General features: G+C 40.0%; 2 protein-coding genes across 6 annotated transcripts in view; one reads left to right on the top strand and one right to left on the bottom strand.

The window, feature by feature from the left end:
* LOC130917983 (carbonic anhydrase 4-like) overlaps window positions 1–23,872 on the top strand; it is a 40,484-nt gene that overhangs the window by 1,713 nt on the left and 14,899 nt on the right. The window contains exon 1 of one of the 4 annotated variants that reach the window (XM_057839797.1): window positions 22,551–22,703. The exons of 2 other annotated variants lie outside the window; for them this stretch is intronic. The gene's annotated coding sequence lies outside the window, so the exon portion shown is untranslated. Of the gene's footprint in view, window positions 1–22,550; window positions 22,780–23,872 lie in introns of those variants that run through there. One more of the 4 variants, XM_057839796.1, reaches the window with a different exon arrangement.
* On the bottom strand, window positions 1,362–22,766 carry LOC130917982 (dehydrogenase/reductase SDR family member 11-like). Of its 2 annotated transcripts, XM_057839792.1 has the most exons (8): window positions 22,542–22,766; window positions 18,495–18,704; window positions 18,250–18,344; window positions 10,692–10,821; window positions 10,520–10,612; window positions 5,291–5,356; window positions 5,147–5,212; window positions 1,362–1,498 (listed from the first exon to the last, which is right to left on the bottom strand). In XM_057839792.1, the coding sequence occupies exons 1-7, from the start codon at window positions 22,671–22,673 to the stop codon at window positions 5,171–5,173; spliced, it is 768 nt and encodes a 255-aa protein (XP_057695775.1). In that variant the 5' UTR covers window positions 22,674–22,766; the 3' UTR covers window positions 1,362–1,498; window positions 5,147–5,170. The 2 variants fall into 2 exon arrangements, with proteins under 2 accessions (XP_057695775.1, XP_057695774.1); XM_057839791.1 differs by lacking the exon at window positions 1,362–1,498 and having other exon boundaries at window positions 2,924–5,212.

Raw genomic sequence — 23,872 nt, 5'->3', positions numbered from 1 at the left:
AAGAAAACAAATGATCATTTTGAACATGCTTTTTACTCATATTTCACTCAAACTTCTTATCTCCCACACTCTTATGTTGTCGTCTGTTTTCCTCATGGCAAGCGATAGTAACTCCTTGACCAATGAGATTGTCATTGTTCTGTCAGCTCATTGGTCAGAAAGCAGGAGAGGTGGGGGAATGTGTTCCCCTACATATTCTTGAAAAGCACCGATTTTCATGATAATATGGGACAAAGCGGATACCTTGTAAGCTTAATATGAGACATGTACTTTGGTTTATGAATACGGGACAATTCCGTTTTTCAGTGGACGGTTGGCAACCCTACGTGCAGTTGACTTTGGAGAGGTTCACACAGGCAGAATATGCTAAGCCAAGAAAGGAACATTCATATGACTAATACTCCTTACTGACGCATACTTGCACATTAAGTCACATTATGTTTTTTTTTGCTCAGGAAAATGAAATTGGGTTTAATTATCATTAACCTTTTGGAGCAATCTGTAAATAATGACACAAAACCCCTAATCTTGTGGTGTAGTGGTGTGATGTTAAATTAAATGGAGACAACCTTTACATTGGAAAAGGTTTATCTTGACGTCGCTGAAATGTCTGAGAACTGCAAGGAAATGTGAAAATTTTGTTTGTCCATCTCATACCTACTTCAGCCTGGGAAAATATTTCAACAATAAGCTTTTCCAAGAACAGAAAACCATCAGAAAAAAAAAAAAAAAAAACTTCACACACACTTCACAAAAATCACTCAAACTGGTATTTTAGAGGGCTTTATTTGTGTGTTGACATATTACATGAAGACGTACATGAGTGCCAATGTTAAACCCATTAAATGGTCCCTTTAGTCCAGTCCTTCTCAAATAGCTGTGCACACCCCCCCTCAGGGACCTCAGGGAACATACTTTTTTGCACGAGAATAAAGTGTAAGTGCACATCCACTCAGTGGGTGGCAGTGGCACTCTCATTTTTAGTGTGTGTGCAGTATTTCTGCACTAAAAAGCACGTACAGCAAAGATCAAGAGATACAGTGCTGGCCAAAAGTACTGGCACCCCTGCAATTCTGTCAGATAATGCTCAATCTCTCCCAGAAAATGATTGCAATTACAAATGCGTTGGTAGGAATATCTTTACTTATTTTGCTTGCAATGAAAAAACACAAAAGAGGATGATTTTTTTTTTTTTTAATCCCGATCATTTTTCACAAAACTCCAAAAATGGACTGGACAAAAGTATTGGCACCCTCGGCCTAATACTTGGTAGCACAACCTTAAGAAAAAATAACTGAACAGCTGCTTCCGGTATCCATAAGTGAGATTCTTACAACGCTCTGCTGGAATTTTAGACCATTCTTCTTTGGCCAACTGCTCCAGGTCTCTGAGATTTGAAGGGTGCCTTCTCCAAACTGCCATTTTCAGATCTCTTCACAGGTGTTCTATGGGATTCAGGTCTGGACTCATTGCTGGCCACATAGATTCATTTATTTAGCTTGCAATGAAAAAACACAAAAGAGAATGAAAACATTTTTAAAATCATTATCATTTTACACAGAACTCCAAAAATGGGCCAGACAAAAGTATTGACACCCTTTGAAAAAATCATATCATGCTTGTGTAATAAACAGTACCTGTTACTTACCTGTGGCAAATAACAGGTGGTGGCAATAAATAAATCACACTTGCAGCCAGTTAAAATGGATTGAAGTTGACTCAACCTCTTTCTTGTGTACTTGTGTGTACCACATTGAGCATGGAGGAAAAAAAGACCAAAGAACTGTCTGAGGACTTTAGAAGCAAAATTGTGAGGAAGCATGGGAAATCTCAAGGTTACAAGTCCATCTCCAAAGACCTGGATGTTTCTGTGTCTACAGTGTGAAATGCCATCAATGAGTGTAAAGCCCATGGCACTGTGGCTAACCTCCCTAGATGTGGACGGAAAAGAAGAATTGACGAGAGATTTCAACGAAAGATTGTGCGGATGGTGGATTACGAACCTCGACTAACATCCAAACAAGTTCAAGCTGTCCTGCGGTCCGAGGGTACAACAGGGTCAACCCGTACTATCCGTCGGCGTCTGAATGAAAAGAGACTCTATGGTAGGATACCCGGGAAGACGCCACTTCTGACCCAGAGACATGAAAAAGTCAGGCTGGAGTTTGCCAAAACTTATCTGAGAAAGCCAAAAACGTTTTGGAAGAATGTTCTCAGGTCAGATGAGACAAAAGTAGAGCTTTTTGGGAAAAGGCATTAACATAGAGTTTATAGGGGAAAAAAACAGGCCTTCAAAGAAAAGAACACGGTCCCCACAGTCAGACATAGTGGAGGTTCTCTGATGTTTCGGGGTTGCTTTGCTTCCTCTGGCACTGGACTGCTTGACCGTGTGCATGGCATTATGAAGTCTGAAGACTACCAACAAATTTTGCAGCATAATGTAGGGCCCAGTGTGAGAAAGCTGGGTCTCCCTCAGAGGTCATGGGTCTTCCAGCAGAACAATGACCCAAAACACACTTCAAAAAGCACTAGAAAATGGTTTGAGAGAAAGCACTGGAGACCTCAAAAGTGGCCAGCAATGAGTCCAGACCTGAATCCCATAGAACACCTGTGGAGAGATCTGAAAATGGCAGTTTGGAGAAGGCACCCTTCAAATCTCAGAGACCTGCAGCAGTTGGCCAAAGAACAATGGTCTAACATTCCAGCAGAGCATTGTAAGAAAGTCATTGATGGATACCGGAAGCGGTTGTTCGCAGTTATTTTGTCTAAAGGTTATGCTACCAAGTATTAGGCTGAGGGTGCCAATACTTTTGTCCGGCCCATTTTTTAAGTTTTGAGTACAATGATAATGATTTGAATTGTTTTTTCATTCTCTTTGTGTTTTTTCATTGCAAGCAAAATAAATGAAGATATTACTACCAAAGCATTTGTAATTGCAATCATTTTCTGGGTGAAATTGAGCATTATCTGACACAATTGCAGTGCTGCCAGCACCGCATGTGTCACTACCCGATCGTAACTGGCTACTGGATCGCAACGGATTGCTACTGCGCATGCGCAAACCAACGACATTTCCTTTCTAGCGATGACGGCAAATATAGATATGTGCGTAATAGATTAAACAATAAATGTAATTTTTTCTTTCTTTTTAGTGGATTTGATAATAGTCTCTGAAGCTTTACAAAGGCGGAAGTGTTTGACGAAACATGTCAGGTGATTAAACCACCAACTATTGTCAGGGATAAAAGAACAATTTGACTAATCTATAAGTGTAGGCAAAATGAACCCAATACAACTTTTAAGAGACAGGTATGTCAGGAAAGCACTGTTTAAATGAGGGATGTTCCGATCACATATTTTTGATTCTGAGTCCCGATCCAATACCGGAAAAAAAAAAAAAAAGTTTTGTTCAACCACCGTGCCGCCTTCATGATGTGAATTCTATTGAAACAAAAACAACGTAGAAAAATGCTCGTCTTTATTAAATGCTTCATTAAGTGAGTCCATATAAATCGGTCCACGCTGCTGAGAACAGCCGCTGACACACACACAATGAGTTGCCACAGCACACTACCTCCAGTGTTTAACAAGCTAAACGATGATTGACACATTCAGGGCTTTGAAGGTAGTGCTAACAAGCTTTTCTGGCAAGATCAAAGCTTCAATGCCAGTCAATCATTGTTAACTTTAACAAGCAAACTCCGGCTGCCTGCTGACCATGAAAAGCAGCAGGAGTGAGAGTGAGAGGGTGTAAGAGCATGAAGCAGAAAAACATATATTTTTTAAATCAAAAACATTATTCTTTTCACCCAATTCCCATCCTCTGAAAAATGGCGCGATCGGCCCGATTTCCGATCACGTTATCGGATCATCCCTAGTTTAAATTCTTGAAGGACATTAACAGAAAATAATTGAGAAGCACTGCTTTAGTCCCTTTAACATGGAGAGTCCCAGATTTAAAATAAAAGCAACATTTAACTCATTCACTACCAAAGACGCATAACAATGTTGTTTTTTAACGATTAAAGATGGGAATGAACAATATTTTTTAAGGCTGTCAAAATTATCGCGTTAACGCACGGTAATTAATTTTTAAAATTAATCACGTTAAAATATTTGACGCAATTAACGCACATGTCCCGCTCAGACAGTATTCTGCCTTTTGGTAAGTTTTACAGCAAGGTTTTTTGTGCTGTCTAACAGCGAACTCTTGTGGTCGCTTTGCGACATGGTTTATTGCTTTCTTGCCAGTTCAATATGGCTGCACGACGTCTCGGGCTGACGCCCACGTTGTAATGTTGTGCTTATATGATCCTTGGACAAGATTTGTCCGTAAGTATGGTTGTTGTAAAGAATGTACATATTATGTTAGTAAGCGAAATGTTATATTTTTTGTATGAGACGCTTTTTGTTTATGTTTAGTGAACCTGTATAGCGTGCTAAGCTAACGTTGTAGCTAATCCAATGCTTGTGTACTTTTTTATTGTAGTTTCACTACGGTCTAAAGAGGACAGTGGTTTGAGGCCATTTTATTAATAAATCAGATGAAAAAGGAAGAAGTCTGATTGTTAAGGCGTCGTTCACTAGCTGTCTAGCTTTGGAAAAAGTAGACGCTTCGGAGTGAGGACAGCATAGACAGATTTAAATGACAGTAGAGTGAAATGCCCACTACAGTCCTTATGTACCGTATGTTGAATGTATATATCCATCTTGTGTCTTATCTTTCCATTACAACAATTTATTTTACAGAATATATATATAATTTACAGAAAAATATGGCATATTTTATAGATGGTTTGAATGCGATTAATTGCGATTAAGTACTATTAATTAATTTTTAAGCTGTAATTAACTCGATTAAAAATTTTAATCGTTTGACAGCCCTAATATTTTTCTGTGCATTCAGTCCACTTTTTGGACCTTATCAATGCTAACAAGGTCCAATGGTCCCTTTTTTTTCCTTGAATAAGACCTCATAAAGTAATCAACGTGTCATTAATAAAGATATGGTACTGTATGCTTGAAAGAATTTCCTGTGTTCTTCAGCCACACCTATCTTATCTGAAGAAGGGATTTTTTTCAACTTTATGTTGATATTCATTTTTAGCAACTTAATGAAGGGTAAAAAAATTATCTAAAAAATGACCTTTTAGCTTGAAGTGAACAGAGGCTAAAACCACTGTTCCTGGTGTCTGATCTGAACATCTCCAATCTGGAAACAACAACAAAAAGAGACATCTGATCGTTTATCTCCTTAAATTATGCTTTAAAGAGCGAAGGTTGAACACACCTGCACGTGTGGAGGGGCGCTGAGGACATAAGTGACTGCATCAGCAACATCTTTGGCTTTCAGTGCCTGGAGATGGAACAATCATGTCAAAATTCTATGCAGCAATAATTCACTGGCTGCCAATGACGACGATGGAATATTCTACATCGGTAAAATGTGATCCCTCGTTTTCGTGGTAATTGGGGACCAGAACTCGCCGCGACAAATGAAAAACCGCAAAGTAGTGCCTCCCACCAAGAATATATATACAGTGGGGCAAATAAGTATTTAGTCAACCACTAATTGTGCAAAGTTCTCCCACTTGAAAATATTAGAGAGGCCTGTAATTGTTAACATGGGGAAACCTCAACCATGAGAGACAGAATGTGGAAAAAAAAAAAAAAAAAACAGAAAATCACATTGTTTGATTTTTAAAGAATTTATTTGCAGTTTCGTGGTGGAAAATAAGTATTTGGTCAATACCAAAAGTTCATCTCAATACTTTGTTATGTACCCTTTGTTGGCAATAAAGGAGGCCAAACGTTTTCTGTAACTCTTCACAAGCTTTTCACACACTGTTGCGGGTATTTTGGCCCACTCCTCCATGCAGATCTCCTCTCGAGCAGTGATTTTTTGGCGCTGTCGTTGGGCAACACGGACTTTCAACTCCCTCACAGATTTTTTTATAGGGTTGAGATCTGGAGACTGGCTAGACCACTACAGGACCTTGAAATGTTTCTTACGAAGCCACTCCTTTGTTGCTCTGGCTGTGTGTTTGGGATCATTGTCATGCTGAAAGACCCAGCCACGTCTCATCTTCAATGCCCTTGCTGATGGAAGGAGATTTTCACTCAAGATCTCTCGATACGTGGCCCCATTCATTCTTTCCTTTACACAGATCAGTTGTCCTGGTCCCTTTGCAGAAAAATAGCCCTAAAGCATGAGGTTTCCACCCCCATGCTTCACAGTGGGTATGGTGTTCATCAGACGCAATTCAGTATTCTTTCTCCTCCAAACACGAGAACCTGTGTTTCTACCAAAAAGTTCTATTTTGGTTTCATCTGACCATAACACATTCTCCCAGTCCTCTTCTGGATCATCCAAATGCTCTCTAGCGAACCGCAGACGTGTACTTTCTTCAGCAGGGGGACACGTCTGGCAGTGCAGGATTTGAGTCCCTGGCGGTGCATTGTGTTAGTGATAGTAGCCTTTGTTACTGTGGTCCCAGGTCATTCACTTGGTCCCCCCGTGTTTTTCTGGGATTTTTTTGCTCACCGTTCTTGTTATCATTTTGACGCCATGGGGTGAGATCTTGCATGGAGCCCCAGATCGAGGGAGATTATCAGTGGTCTTGTATGTCTTCCATTTTTTAATCATTGCTCCCACAGTTGATTTCTTTACGCCAAGCGTTTTATCTATTGCAGATTCAGTCTTACCAGCCTGGTGCAGGTCTACAATTTTGTTTCTGGTGTCCTTCGACAGCTCTTTGGTCTTGGCCATAGTGGAGTTTGGAGTGTGACTGAGTTGTGGACAGGTGTCTTTTATACCGATAATGAGTTAAAACAGGTGCCATTAATACAGGTAACGAGTGGAGCCTCGTTAGAAGAAGTTAGACCTCTTTGACAGGCAGAAATCTTGCTTATTTGTAGGTGACCAAATACTTATTTTCCACTCCAATTTGGAAATAAATTCTTTAAAATGTGATTTACTTTTTTTTATTGCCACATTCTTTCTCTCATAGTTGAGGTTTACCCATGTTGACAATTACAGGCCTCTCTAATCTTTTCAAGTAGGAGAACTTGCACAATTGGTGGTTGACTAAATACTTATTTGCCCCACTGTAGGTATTCTTTGTGTGTTCAATGTTTTTATTCAGATTTAGCATTGGAAAGATATACATATAAGACATGTTTTTTTTCAATTAAAGTACAATGTATCACAAAAGTGAGTACACCCCTCGCATTTCTGCAGATATTTAAGTATATTTTTTCATGTGACATCACTGACAAAATGACACTTTGACACAATGAAAAGTAGTCTGTGTGCAGCTTATATAATATAGTTAATTTAGTTTTCCCTCGAAATAACTCAAAATATAGCCATTAATATCTAAACCCCTGGCAAGAAAAGTGAGTCCACCCCTTAGAAACTACATCCCTAAATGTCCACATTGAGTACTGCTTGTCATTTTCAGTCCAAAATGTCATGTGACTCATTAGTGTTACTAGGCCCAGTTGTGCATAGGGAGCAGGTGTGTTCAAATTTGTAGTGCAGCTCTCACACCATCTCATACTGGTCATTGAAAGCTTCAACATGGCACCACATGGCAAAGAACTCTCTTAGGACCTTAAAAGACGTATACATGAAGATGGCCAAGGCTACAAGAAGATTGCCAACACCCTGAAACTGAGCTGCTGCACAATGGGTAAGATCATCAAGCGTTTTAAAAGAGCAGGGTCCAATCAGAACAGGCTTTGGGTTGTTTGTCCATAGAAGCTGAGCGCATGTGCTGAGCGTCACATCCAAATGCCTTCTTTGACAGATCTTTGCAGGAGTGCTGTCAGCATTGCTTTAGAGATTGAAGAGGTCGGGGTCAGCCTGTTAGTGTTCAGACCATACGCCGGTCTCTACATCAAATTGGTGTGCATGGCTGTCACCCAAGGAAGCCTCTTCTGAAGACGGTACACAAGAAAGCCCGCAAACAGCTTGCTGAAGACATGTCAACAAAGCACATTGATTACTGAAACCATGTCCTATGGTCTGATGAGAGGAAGATAAATTTGTTTGGTTCCGGTGGTCTCAAGCATGTGTGGCGGCTAACAGGTGAGGAGTACAAAGATAAGTGTGTCATGCCTACAGTTAAGCATGGTGGTGGGTATATCATGGTCTGGGGCTGCAGGAGTGCTGCAGGGTGGCGTGGCTCAATGGTAGAGTAGTTGTCCCCCAACCCAGAGGTTGTGGGTTCGATTCTCTGCCTAAACTACCTACTGCCTTGCAGTAGGTAGATGGCGATGTAGTGTAAAGCACTTTGAGCAGCTTGAAAGGTGGAAAAGCGCTATATAAGTATAACACCAGGTGTTGGAGAGTTACATTCCATTGAGGGAAACATGAACTCCAACATGTACTGGAGCAGAGCATGATCCTCTCCCTCCAGAAATTGGGTCGCAGAGCAGTGTTCCAGGAAGACAATGACCCCAAACACACCTCCAAGATGACCAGTTCTTTACTGAAGAGACTGAGGGTAAAGATGATGGACTGGCCAAGAATGTCTCCAGACTTTAACCCAATAGAACATCTTTGGGGGATTCTCAAGCCTAAGGTGGAGGTGCGCAAAGTCTCCAATATCTGGCAGCTCAGCAATGTCATCATGGAGGAGTGGAAATGCATTCCAGTGGCAACCTGTGAAGCTCTGGTCAACTCCGTGTGCAGGAGAGGAAAGGCAGTTCTGGATAATAGTGGTGGCCACACAAAATATTATCAGTTGACAACTAATATCGACAACTTTCATTAAGGGGTGTACTCACTTTTGTTGCCAGGGGTTTAGATACTAATGGCTATATTTTGAGTTAGTTTTAGGGGAAAGTAAACTAACCCTAAACCCTAACCCTATTATATAAGCTACACACAGACTACTTTACATTGCGTCAAAGTGTCATTTTGTCAGTGCTGTCCCATGAAAAGATATACTTAAATATCTGCAGAAATGCAAGGGATGTACTCACTTTTGTGATACACTGTATAATTTAAAAAATACAGTGTACCGGAACATACACCCACCGGCCACTTTATTAGGTACACCATGCTAGTAACGGGTTGGACCCCCATTAGCCTTCAGAACTGCCTCAATTCTTCGTGGCATAGATTCAACAAGGTGTTGGAAGCATTCCTCGGAGAGTTTGGTCCATATTGACATGATGGCATCACACAGTTGGTGCAGATTGGTCGGCTGCACATCCATGATGCGAATCTCCCGTTCCACCACATCCCAAAGATGCTCTATTGGATTAAGATCTGGTGACTGTGGAGGCCATTTGAGTACAGTGAACTCATTGTCATGTTCAAGAAACCAGTCTGAGATGATTCCAGCTTTATGACATGGCGCATTATCCTGCTGAAAGTTGCCATCAGAAGTTGGGTACATTGTGGTAATAAAGGGATGGACATGTTCAGCAACAATACTCAGGTAGGCTGTGGCATTCCAACGATGCTCAATTGGTACAAAGGCGCCCAAAGAGTGCCAAGAAAATATTACCCACACTATTACACCACCACCACCAGCCTGAACCGTTGATACAAGGCAGGATGGATCCATGCTTTCATGTTGTTGACGCCAAATTCTGACCCTACCATCCGAATGTCGCAGCAGAAATTGAGACTCATCAGACCAGGCAACGTTTTTCCAATCTTCTATTGTCCAATTTCGATGAGCTTGTGCAAACTGTAGCCTCAGTTTCCTGTTCTTAGTTGAAAGGAGTGGCACCCGGCGTGGTCTTCTGCTGCTGTAGCCCATCTGCCTCAAAGTTCGACGTACTGTGCGTTAAGAGATGCTCTTCTGCCTACCTTGGTTGTAACGGGTGGTTATTTGAGTCACTGTTGCCTTTCTATCAGCTCGAACCAGTCTGGCCATTCTCCTCTGACCTCTGGCATCAACAAGGCATTTCCGCCCACAGAACTGCCGCTCACTGGATATTTTTTCTTTTTCGGACCATTCTCTGTAAACCCTAGAGATGGTTGTGCGTGAAAATCCCAGTAGATCAGCAGTTTCTGAAATCCTCAGACCAGCCCTTCTGGCACCAACAACCATGCCGTGTTCAAAGTCACTCAAATCACCTTTCTTCCCCATACTGATGCCCGGTTTGAACTGCAAGAGATTGTCTTAAACCATGTCTAAATGCCTAAATGCACTGAGTTGCCGCCATGTGATTGGCTGATTAGAAATTAAGTGTTCACGAGCAGTTGGACAGGTGTACCTAATATAGTGGCCAGTGAGTGTATTTCCTCCACACCCTTCTCAGCTTTTTAACCCCTGACCCATTTTCATGCCTGAAAATGTCACGAAGACTAATAAGTATATTCGCCCAAAAGATTATGACAAAAATGAAAAGGGCTGCCTACCTTGTTTTTATTTACCATGCGAGTTATTGGCTAATTGCAAATCGCGACAGGCTTAATCGTGATGTCACCAGCACTATAAAGCATGATCATTCACAGCCAGCCCTTTAAGTTTATTTAAAAGAATAGTAACATTACCTTATAAGTGGAGTACACGGCAGCTGCTTTTTCAGCATCACCGTCGTTGAGCCGATGAAAGAATTCTGTCTCCACGAGACCGGGAGATATACACTAACAAAGGACAAGGAACTCGAACTCAGACAACACAATGAATTTTCAGAAAAAAAATGAGCCCAAGTGCGAGTGGTACCGAGGCTCTTATATGGGTGTTGGCCGCGAGCAGTTCCTGCCTCAAGGCCTCCGTCAGCGCTGTCACTGCAAACTTGGTGGCGGAGTAGAAATGCACGTCGCTGCTTGGAACCACGCGATGACCGGCCATGCTGTGACACAACAACACAAGTCACATTTGCTGCGCACAATGCCAAAGTGGTACCACAAACTGTAACATACAGTGGGGAGAACAAGTATTTGATACACTGCCGATTTTGCTGGTTTTCCCACTTGCAAGCCATGTAGAGGTCTGTAATTTGTATCATAAGTTCTCTTCAACTGTGAGGGACGGAATCTAATACAAAAATCCAGAAAATCACATTGTATAATTTTTAAATAATAAATCTGTATTTAACTGCATGAAATAAGTATTTCATACATTACCAACTAGTATATATTTCGGCTCTTAGTTCTTTTTTAAGAACCCCTCCTGTTCTCCACTCATTACCGAAAGTAACTGCATCTGTTTGAACTTGTTACCTGTATAAAAGACACCTGTTCACACGCTCAAACAAACTCCAACCTCTCCACAATGGCCAAGACCAAAGAGCTGTGTAAGGACATCAGGGATAAAATAATAGACCTGCACAAGGCTGGGATGGGCTACAGGAAAATAAGCAAGCAGCTTGGTGAGAAGGGAACAACTGTTGGAGCGATTATTAGAAAATGGAAGAAGTTCAAGTTGACGGTCAATCTGCCTCGTTCTGGGGCTCCATGCAAGATCTCACCTCGTGGGGCATCACTGATCATGAGGAAGGTGAGCGATCAGCCCAGAACTACACGGCAGGACCTGGTCAATGACCTGAAGAGAGCTGGAACCACAGTCTCGAAGAAAATAATCGGAAACACATTACGCCGTCATGGATTAAAATCCTACAGCGCACGCAAGGTCCCGCTGCCGAAGCCAGTGCATGTCCAGACACGTCTGAAGTTTGCCACTGACCATCTGGATGATCCAGAGGAGCAATGGGAGAAGGTCATGTGGTCGGATGAGACCAAAATTGAACTTTTTGGTCTAAACTCGGCTCGTCGTGTTTGGAGGAAAAAGAAGGATGCGTACAACCCCAAGAACACCATCCCAACCATGAAACATCACTTTTTTGGGCTGCTTCTCTGCCAAGGGTACAGGACGACTGCACCGTATTGAGGGGAGGATGGATGAGGCTATGTATCGCCAGATCTTGGCTGACAACCTCTTTCCTTCAGTGAGAGCCCTGACGATGGGTCGTGGCTGGGTCTTCCAGCATGACAACGACCCAAAGCACACAGCCAAGGCAACTAAAGAGTGGTACCGTAAGAAGCATCATAAGGTCCTGGAGTGGCCTAGCCAGTTACCAGATCTGAACCCGATAGAAAATCTATGGAGGGAGCTGAAAGTCCGTGTTGCCCGGCAGCAGCCCCGAAACCTGAAGGCTCTGGAGAAGATCTGCATGGAGGAGTGGGCCAAAATCCCTGCTGCAGTGTGTGCAAACCTTGTCAAGGACTCCAAAAAAACGTTTGGTATCTGTAATAGCAAACAAAGGTTTCTGTACCAAATATTAAGTTCGATTTTTGTGATGTATCAAATACTTATTTCATGCAACTAAATGCAAATTTATTATTTAAAAATCATACAACGTGATTTTCTGGTTATTTGTATTAGATTCCGTCCCTCACAGTTAAAGAGAACTTATGATACAAATTACAGACCTCTACATGCTTTGCAAGTGGGAAAACCAGCAAAATCGGCAGTGTATCAAATACTTGTTCTCCCCACACTAGGTGTCATAAAGGAAAAGAAGGCATGTGCCGGTTACCGCTTTCAAGGTTTACCGTGGCATAGAAGACCGTGGTATGAAAACGTCACGGTTTCAAAACCACTAAAATTTTCCGTCATACCGTAATACGGTATTAGCTATTTTCTATGTCCCCAAAATGAAGCGAGAAATGGCTTGGAGCGGCAGCGCTCACCCCTGCCCCTCTGGTTGTTGCTCTGCCGATGACACTGCTGTTGCTGTTGAAACTACACCTGAGCTTTTTCAAAAACTCTTGAAAAAAGTCTAGTCTAGTATGGGAGAATTTCGGCTACCGAAAAGAAACAGACGGCCACGGCTTAGAAGAGGAAGGACAGCAGACTACGCCTCCAACATAATTTCACATTAACGTGACCATCATCCATCACTTTATACAAAATTAAAGGTCGGCAAATGCTGTCATGAACGTTTCCCACCAGCTACGGGAGTTCACTCCAGCGTGTTTCGTGTGTCTAGCGACGGTAAAACAAATACTATAACGTAGGCTTGTTAACGAGGCTATTAACATGGCTAGCATGCCAAGACGGCTAACTTGATTCCTCACTATAAGCGTACTTTTGTAAAGTCTTCCGCCATTGTAAACATCTGTTCAAAATAACATTTTCATAATACAGCCTGAGGTGTATTTTCTCTCTGGCGACTTTCTCTGTTGAAAGGCTGTGGGGGTGTGTGTTTATAATGTGTAAATAATAATACATGAGTCATACACACGCACTCCGTCTTTTAACTCTCGCTCCCCATTAAGGCCGAGTTATACTTCCGCGTCAAACCTGCGCCTTCAAGGAAGACCCGATTTAGGACCCTGCGCTGTAGCCTAACGCGGTCCTATTGATTTTTCAAACCCTGGCGTCACGTCGACACAGATGACGTGACGGAAAAGGACTGTGATTGGTCCGCTCAGACTGTTGTTTCCGGTTCAGCTCAAAATCACCGGCATTGTACACGCAAAAATGGACCAAGCCGACGGGAGTATCACCGAAGAGCAAGTCTCGTCATGACATCATTAAGATTGCCAAATGGAAAGGTCAGCGATTGAATAAAAAAATGGAAAGACCACCGAGACTTGTGTGTGTTCGGAATCGAGTGGCCACATGAAGCGGTGACCCAGTCGGCCAAAAACTGCCAGGTTTTTACCACTTTATACCGTATTTTTGGTTGGTGCCCTTCTTCATTTATTGTAGTGATGCACGATAATGCATTTTTCAACTGATACCGATAACTAGTAATTTCCTCCTCCTCCCAGCCGATAACCGATAATGTCAAGACGATAATTCTATTAAAGATTTACTATATACAATTTTAAATTATACACAAGAGCAAATGTTACTGTGCAAAAATAGAATTTATTGCTACTTTTTCCACACCAAATGAGAACAAGTAGTAAATTCTAAAATGAATTAATATTAATATTTACAAAGTAAATACTTAATTGCACAAAAATGCTTTTAGGTATTGGTTGAGACAAAACATCGAATGCACACATTTGGAGGCTAAACCGAGTATATATTTATCACATTGCATTAGGGCTGCAGCTATTGAATATTTTAGTAATCGAGTAATCGACTGAAAATTCGATCGAATAATCGAGTAATTTTTCTTTTTTTAGGTAAAGGGCAATTATAAATATACATGAGAGAAAAAGACATTTAATCCGATATTGAACCATTTTTAGTCCATCAATGTCTTTATTTTCGATGTACATTGTTGAAAACAGCCAACAATTGCATCTAAGATGTGACTAGAAAAAAAATTCAATGCTTTCACTCAAAAAACTTCTAGATCTTATTAAAAAAAAAATTGCTTACATAAAAACGTAATTACGCTTGATAACACACATCACTTGAAAGCTACGTGTTTTTCCCACGTGTTTCAATTTAATTTCCATTTGTGTCAAGTTTTTTAAAAAAGTTTTAGTTAAGTTTTAAGTTAGTCTAAACTGTAAGTACTGGTAGGATTTTGAGTTTTTGCAGTGTTTAAAATAAATGTATGATACCTGCTGTATTGGAGCACATTTATTCAGTAATGACTACTGAGCTAAAACTGACAGTTAGCTTTATTATGTTTTAATTTTACACCCATATCACTCTACAGCGCTGTGTTTTTACAGATTAAATAAAGCCTGTATGTAAAACACGTTAGCCACACATCGGCAGTGGTCATAATCAATAGAAACCTAACCCTCCGAAGGGCTAACGTTATATTAATGAGTGACAGTAACGTTATATTTATTAGCGATGAGAAGTCTACTGCTTAAAGATGGCGGCTGTTTACCAACGCTGCCCAGGCGCGGCCGAGTCTGTCATTTAGCATCTAGTCTTAAATGCATGCGATATCTATGAGACGCATCGGACACTACCTGCTACCAAACTAGCATCATGCGGGCATAGTTTTTAGCAACATCGGCGTAGTTTGTAGCGGCTGTCAGCTGCGGTAAGTTTAAATTTTTTTTTTTTTTTTTTTATTGCTTCTTCCTCTACGCACGTGATGTCAGCGGGTTGTCCCGCACTAAAAGTAGTCCGGGCAAAACGTGATGCTTAGAGCTGGCAAAATTAAACGATTCCTCGAGGTGAATAAAATTTAGAGATGCACGATAATATCGGTAACCGATAATTATCGGCCGATAATTGCAATTATGACGTCACACAGATAATCCAGATAAAACAAAATTCAACCGATAATTATATACTTGATTTAGCCTCCAAATGTGCGCAATCAACAGTTTTGTCCAATTCTGCTAGTTTTAAGGAGGAGTTTTTGCAGTGTAGTAATGTGATATATGTTAGGAACGGCTTACTTTTAAAGGCATTTTTGTGCAACTTAGGTGTTTATTCTCTAAGTAATTGTTGCCAAAAGCGTAGCATTACAAAATGTCATTGCCATTGTTTAGATGTTAGAATTTACTACTTGTTCACATTTGATGTAGAAAAAAATAGCACTAAATTACATTTTTGCACAGTAAAATTTGATCTTTGTATACTTTAAAATTTTACATACATATTTGAATAGAATTATCGGCGTGACATTATCGGTTATCGGGTGCAAGGGGCAGGAAATTATCCGTTATCGATATCGGTTGAAAAATGTATTATCGTGCATCACTAATAACATTACTCGGATCACTTTTTAAACTCGAGTTACTCGAGTTGCTCGAGTATTCGTTTCAGCTCTAGATTGCATTATCGGTTGAATTTTGTTTTTAATCTGGATTATCGGTGTGACCTCATAATTGCCATTATCGGCCGATAACTATCGGTAACCATTATTATCGTGCATCTTTAATTTATTATGTACATCTGTTTGCTGTGAGCCTGTGACTTATTTACGTGTCACACTTCAAGTATATGATGAATAAAGCACAGGTTTGGTGTCAAAAGAGTTGTTTTAATGTTTCAGTTTCAACAACAGACAGTTCACACACGATACATCATCACTGATTGAGAGTGCCTCGGTGCTTTTATGATAACGTTAACATCAAGGCTTCCAACGCAGTTTGGGAAGTTCCATTGACGCCAGAAATCTGCTATGGCTTCCACCTGGCTGTTTATAGAACACGGCAAACAAATCGGGCTGGAGGGCTTTGCAGACCTCGGACAAAACGCTGGACGCAGTGCCCGACGCCAGTTTAAAGCTAGCCGCCACAGCTAGTTGGTTTTCATCTGAGGCTAAAACTCTCTATGCGGCATCAAAAGTTGGACAGACCGCCTCGAAACAGTCTTCTGCGTCACCTGTGCCTCAACATTTGTAGGATCAACATTTATTCAATGTTGATGAGCTGAATATCCACATTCAAGCGTGGCATTTGGGGGTCACAAAGCTGTTTACTCACATCATCAGCCAGTACTTCAGTGCGTCTTGTGGTTGATAAATCTGAGAGTGAGATTTGATTTTTGTTGTCATTTCCTCCTTTTCTTTCCCTTTGAACATTGCTGCCATCACTTCAGTCATGCACCCTCCATCAGAGAACGCCTTCTTATGTTTGGCCAACACCCACGACACTCTGAGTGAGCACTCCGTTGCAATTTCTTGTTTTGTCTTAAGATTTTACAATAACCTTGCTTGACTCTTAATATGACTGCTTCAACCTGGTAATTTCTTGCCTTCTCAATTCCGATTTAGGAGGAAACTTATCTTCAAAAGAGCTGTTCTCTTTAACATAATGGCGTTTCACATTTTCACTTTTTTATCAGAGCAACCGTCTTTAAGCATATTAAGCACATAGGTTTGGTACTTGCACTTGGTAAAATGGACGCATATTTGTCAGTCCATTCTTCATTGAAACGGCAATTTTCGTTGTCCACTTTTCTTCTCTTGGTCAACTTTGAGCATGCCATTTTGTTAGATTCGATCTTCTACTGGTGGCATGTGTGGTGTTAGTGAACGTTGCTTAACTTTGTGATCTTGAACGTTGCCCGCATGTAGCAAGAGCGCCGGGGTCTGGCCGGGGTATAACACGGGGAAATAAATCAATCAATCAAATTTGCTCACAGTATGACTCACGTTCTTGAATGAAAAATAAAGTGCACGACAGCATGCACAAACAGATTGCAAAGTGCCGGGTGCGACTCGTGTTCAAGGTTGCTGACACTGCTGCGGTCCGTCCACGCTAGCTAGTAGCATGCAGGCTCTCTCAGCCAATCAGCGCATCCATGCACGCTCTTTCAGCCAATCAGTGCATCTAAACAAACTCTCAGCCAATCAGCGCATCGTTGTCATAGAGATGACAACAGAAGTGAGAACATGGAAGATGTTTGACTAAAAATGAAACAGAATTTAGCGATAGAATAGTAGCACATAGTGATAGAGCGGCGAATCATACAAATGATGTATGCTGAAAAAAATTTGTTTTTTTTTCGTTTTTTTTCGTTCATCTGTGGGTCCGCAGAGAGGTGTGCCGTGGTCCGGTCGTGGACCGTGGTCCGCTAATTGAGTACTATAAGTTCTATAAGAGGTCTATAAGTTATATTTATTTCAATTTTATTCATTTTTTGTTATTTTATGTATTCATTTTAACATATTAATTCATTTCAATTTGGCAATATGTTGTGAAAAATTTAAAAATCCTGTCCAATGGAAATTTTTTTTAACCCATACGTCCCAAAATAACACATTTTGGAGCTATAATTTCAATACCGTGAAACCGCTGTATTTTTGCTTAAGGTTATCATACCGTCAAAATCTCATACCGGCACATGCGTACTACAAAATGAGTAGTTAAATCATATAACAAACAGGTTTTGAAGATTTTTCTTTTAAAAAAAAAAAAAAAACTCGCAGAAACATTTAAATCATTTATTGCGAATGATAAAAACTAAATTAATTTACAGCATGGAACAAATGGTTTACAAAACTGAATGTTTATAACCAATCAAATTTCACTGAGTTAATTAAAAATGATTATAATATTACCATGGAATAAATGTTTTTAAATTTAAATTTAAACATCTTCCAATCAAAATGAATTGGACGTCTAGCACCGTCTATGACAGCCCATGAGTTAAATGAATGCCCTATGTGTTAAAGTGTCATTAAAATAAAAAAATATGTTAACAAATGATATAGTAATTCAAAAATATTACCTTGATTACAATTACTGAATAAATTAATACAAAAGATCTTATTACATGTACTGTATTTTGTTAAATGCTATTAATTATTAATATTTACAAAAGATTGAACAATGAAACAACTTTGAAGACAGTTGGCATCGTAGCACCATACTTGCGACTGATAAAATAGTTGTGTTACCTGTTGATGTTGATAATGTGCCCATCGTCCACATTTCTTTCTTTCATGGACTGATAAGCCTCTCGTGAGCATATAGACAAGGCAAGTACATTGACCTGCAAGGAAACAACAACAAATGACACAAATGCATCAGCATTTGCTGTGCTGGAGTGAACCTACATCCAGCATGTTCCTCCAGCCTGAGCTCTTGCCGCACAACAAATGACACAAATGCATCAGCATTTGCTGTGCTGGAGTGAACCTACATCCAGCATGTTCCTCCAGCCTGAGCTCTTGCCGCTCAGCAGGGGCTCCGGGTGGGCCAAGCCTGCGTTGTTGATACACACGTCTACGCCCTTGTGCTGCATTTTGATAGCGCTGAACATGGACATGATGTCTTCCTCGCGGGCCAGGTCGCACTTCATCGGCACCAGTAGGCCCCCGAGGCCTTCACGCTGACATTCGGCTGCGATGGACTGCGATCAGGGCGAAAGGCATGTATCAGTCAACAAATTATTTTCTACATAAACAAATAAAAGTTTTTATATCATGAAAAAACATTTGCACCTTTCTCAACTCTCATTATGTTTGCCGAGTGTTCTCACATTGTGATTAGTGCCGCACGATTTAACTCGAGTATTTGATTAGAAAAAAAGATCCAAATTAAATTTTGCTGCCTCGAGTATTCGTTTAATTAAAGTGGGGTTGTAATGGTTTATTTTGAAAGTGTTTGCATTGAGTTTTATTGATTTGGGTGGCTACACTGCCCTCTAGTCTGCCTCATTTCACATGGCTGAATTCAGCTGGTCCATGTTAAGACCAACATAAGCTAAGTTTTTGTTTGAGCTAGGGGTGCACGATATCCATTTTTTGAAACCGATATCGATAACTTCCTGCTCCTCAAAGCTGATACCGATATCGATAACCGATAATAAATATATAATTTTAAAAATGTATAACCTGAGTTTTTGAACACCTGGAGGTTTAAAAAAAAGTAGTGGTGGATTCAACATAGATTTGCCTTTGATCTCATCAGATTTTTCATAATGACATGAACAAAACAGTGCGTTTCACTTCTGCACTGCCCGACAGCCAGCTAAGAATGAATGCACTTCCATAAACCACAAGGCTTGGTCTTTTCTTGCTTTTATGGGAAGACACTCGTCTTAATATTGTGAAAGTACAACAGAAAAATACACATATTCAATATTCAATATACAACAAACTGCACAATACACTTATATACACAACTATTAAATGTATAGCATAGCACACTAGCTTGAGCTACTAAAGCATTGGCTGGCTTCTATATCACAATTTATGAAGTTCTGTACATATGACCCTTCACCACAGAAGTAAACATACATTGCACATCCATATGTTATAGTAAACATAAAATACTTACATATATTTCCGAGGTGGAACCGTAACAGAAAGCATTCACGACTGTCAATGCTACCGCTAGACACCACAGTGTGTAAGTGATTGAAACAAACTACTGTAACAAAAAATAGATGCAGTGAATTATTCTGTCTAGCAGGTGGGAGCAATGGCCCGCAAATGGTCAACTGATTTCCCATACTACTGTGTAAACTGTAAAGCCAGAACAGTACATATTATCAGTCCTATTATAAATGTTATTGGATTTATCGGGATGATGTCATAAGTCCTATCATCGGACCGATAATTATCGGACCAATAATTCTCGTGCACCAGTAGTTTGATTTAATGTTTTCTAATGCATTGGTAATTTAGTTTACAGGTATGTTTAGCCATTTTCTGTGGGAATATGTGTCCGAACCATTTGTGAAGAGCATTGTAAAAAAAAAAAAAAAAAAAAAGTTAGCATTTTATAGCATTTAAGCTAGCAGACTTTTGCTGTGTAAGTTAGCCAATTGTTCTTTTGTTGTACATAAATCCTTATTTTATTTTTTTATAACGTTTGAGGCTCAGCTCGGGTATTTTAATTTTTCATGTTCCTTATCTGATTACTCGATTATTCGAACTAACTATTTCACCGATTAATCGACTACTAAAATAATCGATAGCTGCAGCCCTAATTGTGATCAAGCACCAGACAAAGATAATTTAAGTATAAGTTAGTTTTTAAAATGTATTTATTAAGAGGAAGAAACTATAATGAGGTACTAGCCTGGAAAGCTCAAAGCCAGGAAACAAAGCTACCTGGCGTGCTTGGAAATTATGACGGGGCGGGGTGATGAAAGAGAAATCAAGGGCGGGGCCTGTATTTCATATGAGATACAATTTTAATTTTACAACAATAACAAAAAAAAAAAAAAATGAAATTTCGGTTGGAATTGTATTTTGCTAAAGTAATAGTTAGGTCAACAACAAAAATATAGTAATTTGGGAGTTTTTTCATGTAACATTGGTCCCAGAGCTCCTTCTATTTCTGTTTGTTTACGGGTAAATAATTACAACAGTGGTCCCGCTACGCATTTAATTTTCAAAGTCAAAAATTGAACAAAGTTGAAAGGACTTGATGGCTCTTAAAGTGCTTGTGACACGAAAAAGCATGTTTATTTCATAATACACGCGGTATTTTATGCTCCTGAATGATATGGACCGCTTGGATGTGTGTGGAAGCGATCGCTATATTTATTTAGTTTTTTGAATCCCGCGCCAGGAAAATGAGTGACTTCCGGCTTCGGTCTCGCATTGAGGAGGAGGGCGCTGTGACGTGTACGGTAGAAGACGTCCTCTTCACGCTACAGTGTACTGTTGTGTATGAGGACGAAGGATTCAGCTGATTTTGCGGATTAATACTTTTATTTTTTGCATCACGCCAGACAAACGGCTGCAGAAAAATCATTCTGTATGCGGGAGAGGCGTATGCGCCTTTTTGGAGTTTCAAAAGGTTCCCATTCACCGTGGATATTTACTGTGAGACCATTGGACTTACAAGGAAGTGAGTAAACATCTTGTTTTGTATTATGTCAAATACGAATACAGTGATTACAAAGTAAACACTATAAAATTCCTTTAAATAAAGGACTACTTACGTTTGATCATTGATAGGCATATAAAAAGCTATCCTCACGCTCATTAGCAGTTAGCTGTTAGCACGTTAGCTACACAACAATTCCAGCCACCCTCCTCCAGGGAACGAACTGTAAATTGCTCTCCGCCGGGCGGTTTGCCGATCCGCAAAGAAACTCGACAACCGGGTCGTCATGTCAAATAATCCAGGCTAGTTATGTGTGATTTTCCACTTCGAAGACTTTGAAACATCCCTCGGTTCGGGTTAGCATGTCGGCTAGCTGTCACTCCTTCTGGTCTGTTTACATTCTCCGAAGCCGGGGAAGGGAAATGACATATGTCCGATTTAGGTGTCATAAAATATCGTTCGGCAGGTGTGACAGTAAAGGTAAAGTCGACTGTTTTGACCATTATGGAGTAATTTTGCCATGTCGTCTTGAATAAATGGATTTTTATTATTTTATATTCCATTTAGCACAAGTTATTTGTCATGACCATGCCATTTATTTAGCAATTGGGGAAAGTACTTGGGTAAAAAGAATATCCTGTAAAAATATTGAAGTAAAGAGACAGAAACAATGACATTTTGCCGCTCTCTTCGTCGCGTTTTCCTCATTGTGAATAGTTCCCCCTCGACGGGCTGACTGGTCCTTCTCAAGCCATTTATATAGCTATTGGGGAAAATACTTGGATAAAAAGAATATCCTGTAAAAGTATTGGGAGTAGAGAGACTGAAACAATGACATTTTGCAGCTCTCTTCGTCTCGTTTTCCTCGTTCTGAACAATTCCCCCTCAATGGGCTGAATAGTAAAACCGATGAGCCTAGTCTACCGCTGACGTCATCCACCTGTTGGGGACGCTAAAGCCCTATAATTGTAGGCGTGGCTAACCGGCAGATTAAAAGACTAATTTCTCGTCATCTGCGCTTTGCTAAATTGTTGTATATGGTCGAATCGTCTCAAAATATGATTCTAATTCACATAATAATGCCATTTAAGACTTTTTTTCTGGTGTCGTATGCTCTTTAAATTTACCTAAGTTTTTATATCATTGCAGGTTTGATATTTAAAGTGACTATAAAACAACAGAACACACATACCGTATACCCTTTTCCCTTGAAAAAGATCCACCATATACTGGTTTCTGCAGTTGCAAGACCAGAATTAAAACACAACAAATCCAGCAAGGTTCTACTGAAGGTTTATTTAGTACTTTTGGATGATATCATATATTTTTTGTCCTAGCTATCTACCATGCCCTAGCAAACTCCACGACGCATTCTCGAAAAATTGTCTTTTAGGTGGGCACCAACCTTTATTTTGTCCACGTCCCTGCCGCAGCCCACAACTGTCATTCCGAAGCGGACCAAGTCTTTGGCAATAGCCGCACCGATACCAGCCGAGGCTCCGGTGACCAGAGCCACTCTGCCCCGCCAACGCTCCATCAAATTCGGCGTGCTTCTCGCAAAATTACGGTACAGGTTAAACTAGTTACCCAACTTTTTTGGCTTCTGTAAACACTTGACGTTCCCAGACAATTGAATACTGCGCGTGAGTAACCACGCCCACCTCCTGCACATCACTATTTTACTCAACTCAAAGATATCACATATATAAGGCTAGATGCCTAAAGGCGCAGTTGGTGACGTAAGTAATTAGCGGCCATCTTGCGTCGGTAAACTTTCTCGCGGATCTAGTGCAGCAGCCGCAAAGTGAGTATTTTTCGTCACGAATTCGCAAAGGATTCTGTTTTTGCATGGTTTCATGATTATATTATATTTAGATTTATTGTCGAAACACTGAGGTTCCTATATGGAGTTAAAGACATTTTTTTTTCTTTCCCCAAATCAATTTGTGTTAATGTAATTTATTTATTCTTTTTTTCCCCTCTTTTTCTTGGGGGGGGGGGGTGCCAACGGAAGGCTTATCTCTGCAGTACTTTATTATTCAACACGAAGTTTTTCAGCGTATTTTCAAGGACTGTCAACTAAAGACTCCTTTACGAAAATATAAATCAGAGATACAAGGCAAAAATCAGTTTTTTTAAAAAAAAAAAAGAAAAAAAAAAAAGAAAAAGAAAAAAGGTTTTCCATCACTTCCAAAAAATGCGGCCGAACAAAAAAGCCTACCTTCAAAATAGAGGCGCAACAATTAATCGACAACTAATCGATTAGCAAATTAATCGACAACTCTTTTGATAACCAATTAATCGTTTAGAACCTTCTTCACCTTAAACTTGTCTAAATTCTTGAAATTATAACATAAATATAACTTCTTAGTTGTAAATATGATCAGATTTCTTCATTTTGTTAAGTCAAAGTAGGACATAAACAAAAATCTGCCTTGACTTTGGAAACAACAATTGAAATTTTTTGCCAATTTTCGGATACCTTATTGTTTAAACTAGCTTCTTAATAAGGCTGCAACAAAAAAATCGATTAAATTGATTAATAAATTAGTTGCCAACAAACTTATTAATCGATACAGTTGTAGACTACAGTTAAGTCAGGAAGCTGTAATAAAACATTATTTTTGAAGGAAATAGTCACCCATTTTGTTTTCATTGTTACTTACAAACAAGGGCGTAGGTTTGATCTCAATATTGGTAGGTACGATATAACAGCATAACCTACAGGCATTTCAT

This window comes from Corythoichthys intestinalis, chromosome 6, assembly GCF_030265065.1.
Source record: "Corythoichthys intestinalis isolate RoL2023-P3 chromosome 6, ASM3026506v1, whole genome shotgun sequence".
Classification (NCBI taxonomy): Eukaryota; Metazoa; Chordata; class Actinopteri; order Syngnathiformes; family Syngnathidae; genus Corythoichthys; species Corythoichthys intestinalis.
The sequence above is the reverse complement of the archived record's forward strand: the minus strand, read 5'-3'. Positions and strand labels throughout refer to the sequence as shown.

Coding starts and splice junctions, on each gene's coding strand:
- LOC130917982 (XM_057839792.1), bottom strand. CDS start 22,673: ATGGAGCGTTGGCGGGGCAGAGTGGCTCTGGTCACCGGAGCCTCGGCT. Junction 18,705..22,541: donor GGGACGTGGACAAAATAAAG/GTTGGTGCCCAC, acceptor CCCTGATCGCAG/TCCATCGCAGCCGAATGTCA. Junction 5,357..10,519: donor CCGTGTACTCCACTTATAAG/GTAATGTTACTA, acceptor TTCCATCTCCAG/GCACTGAAAGCCAAAGATGT.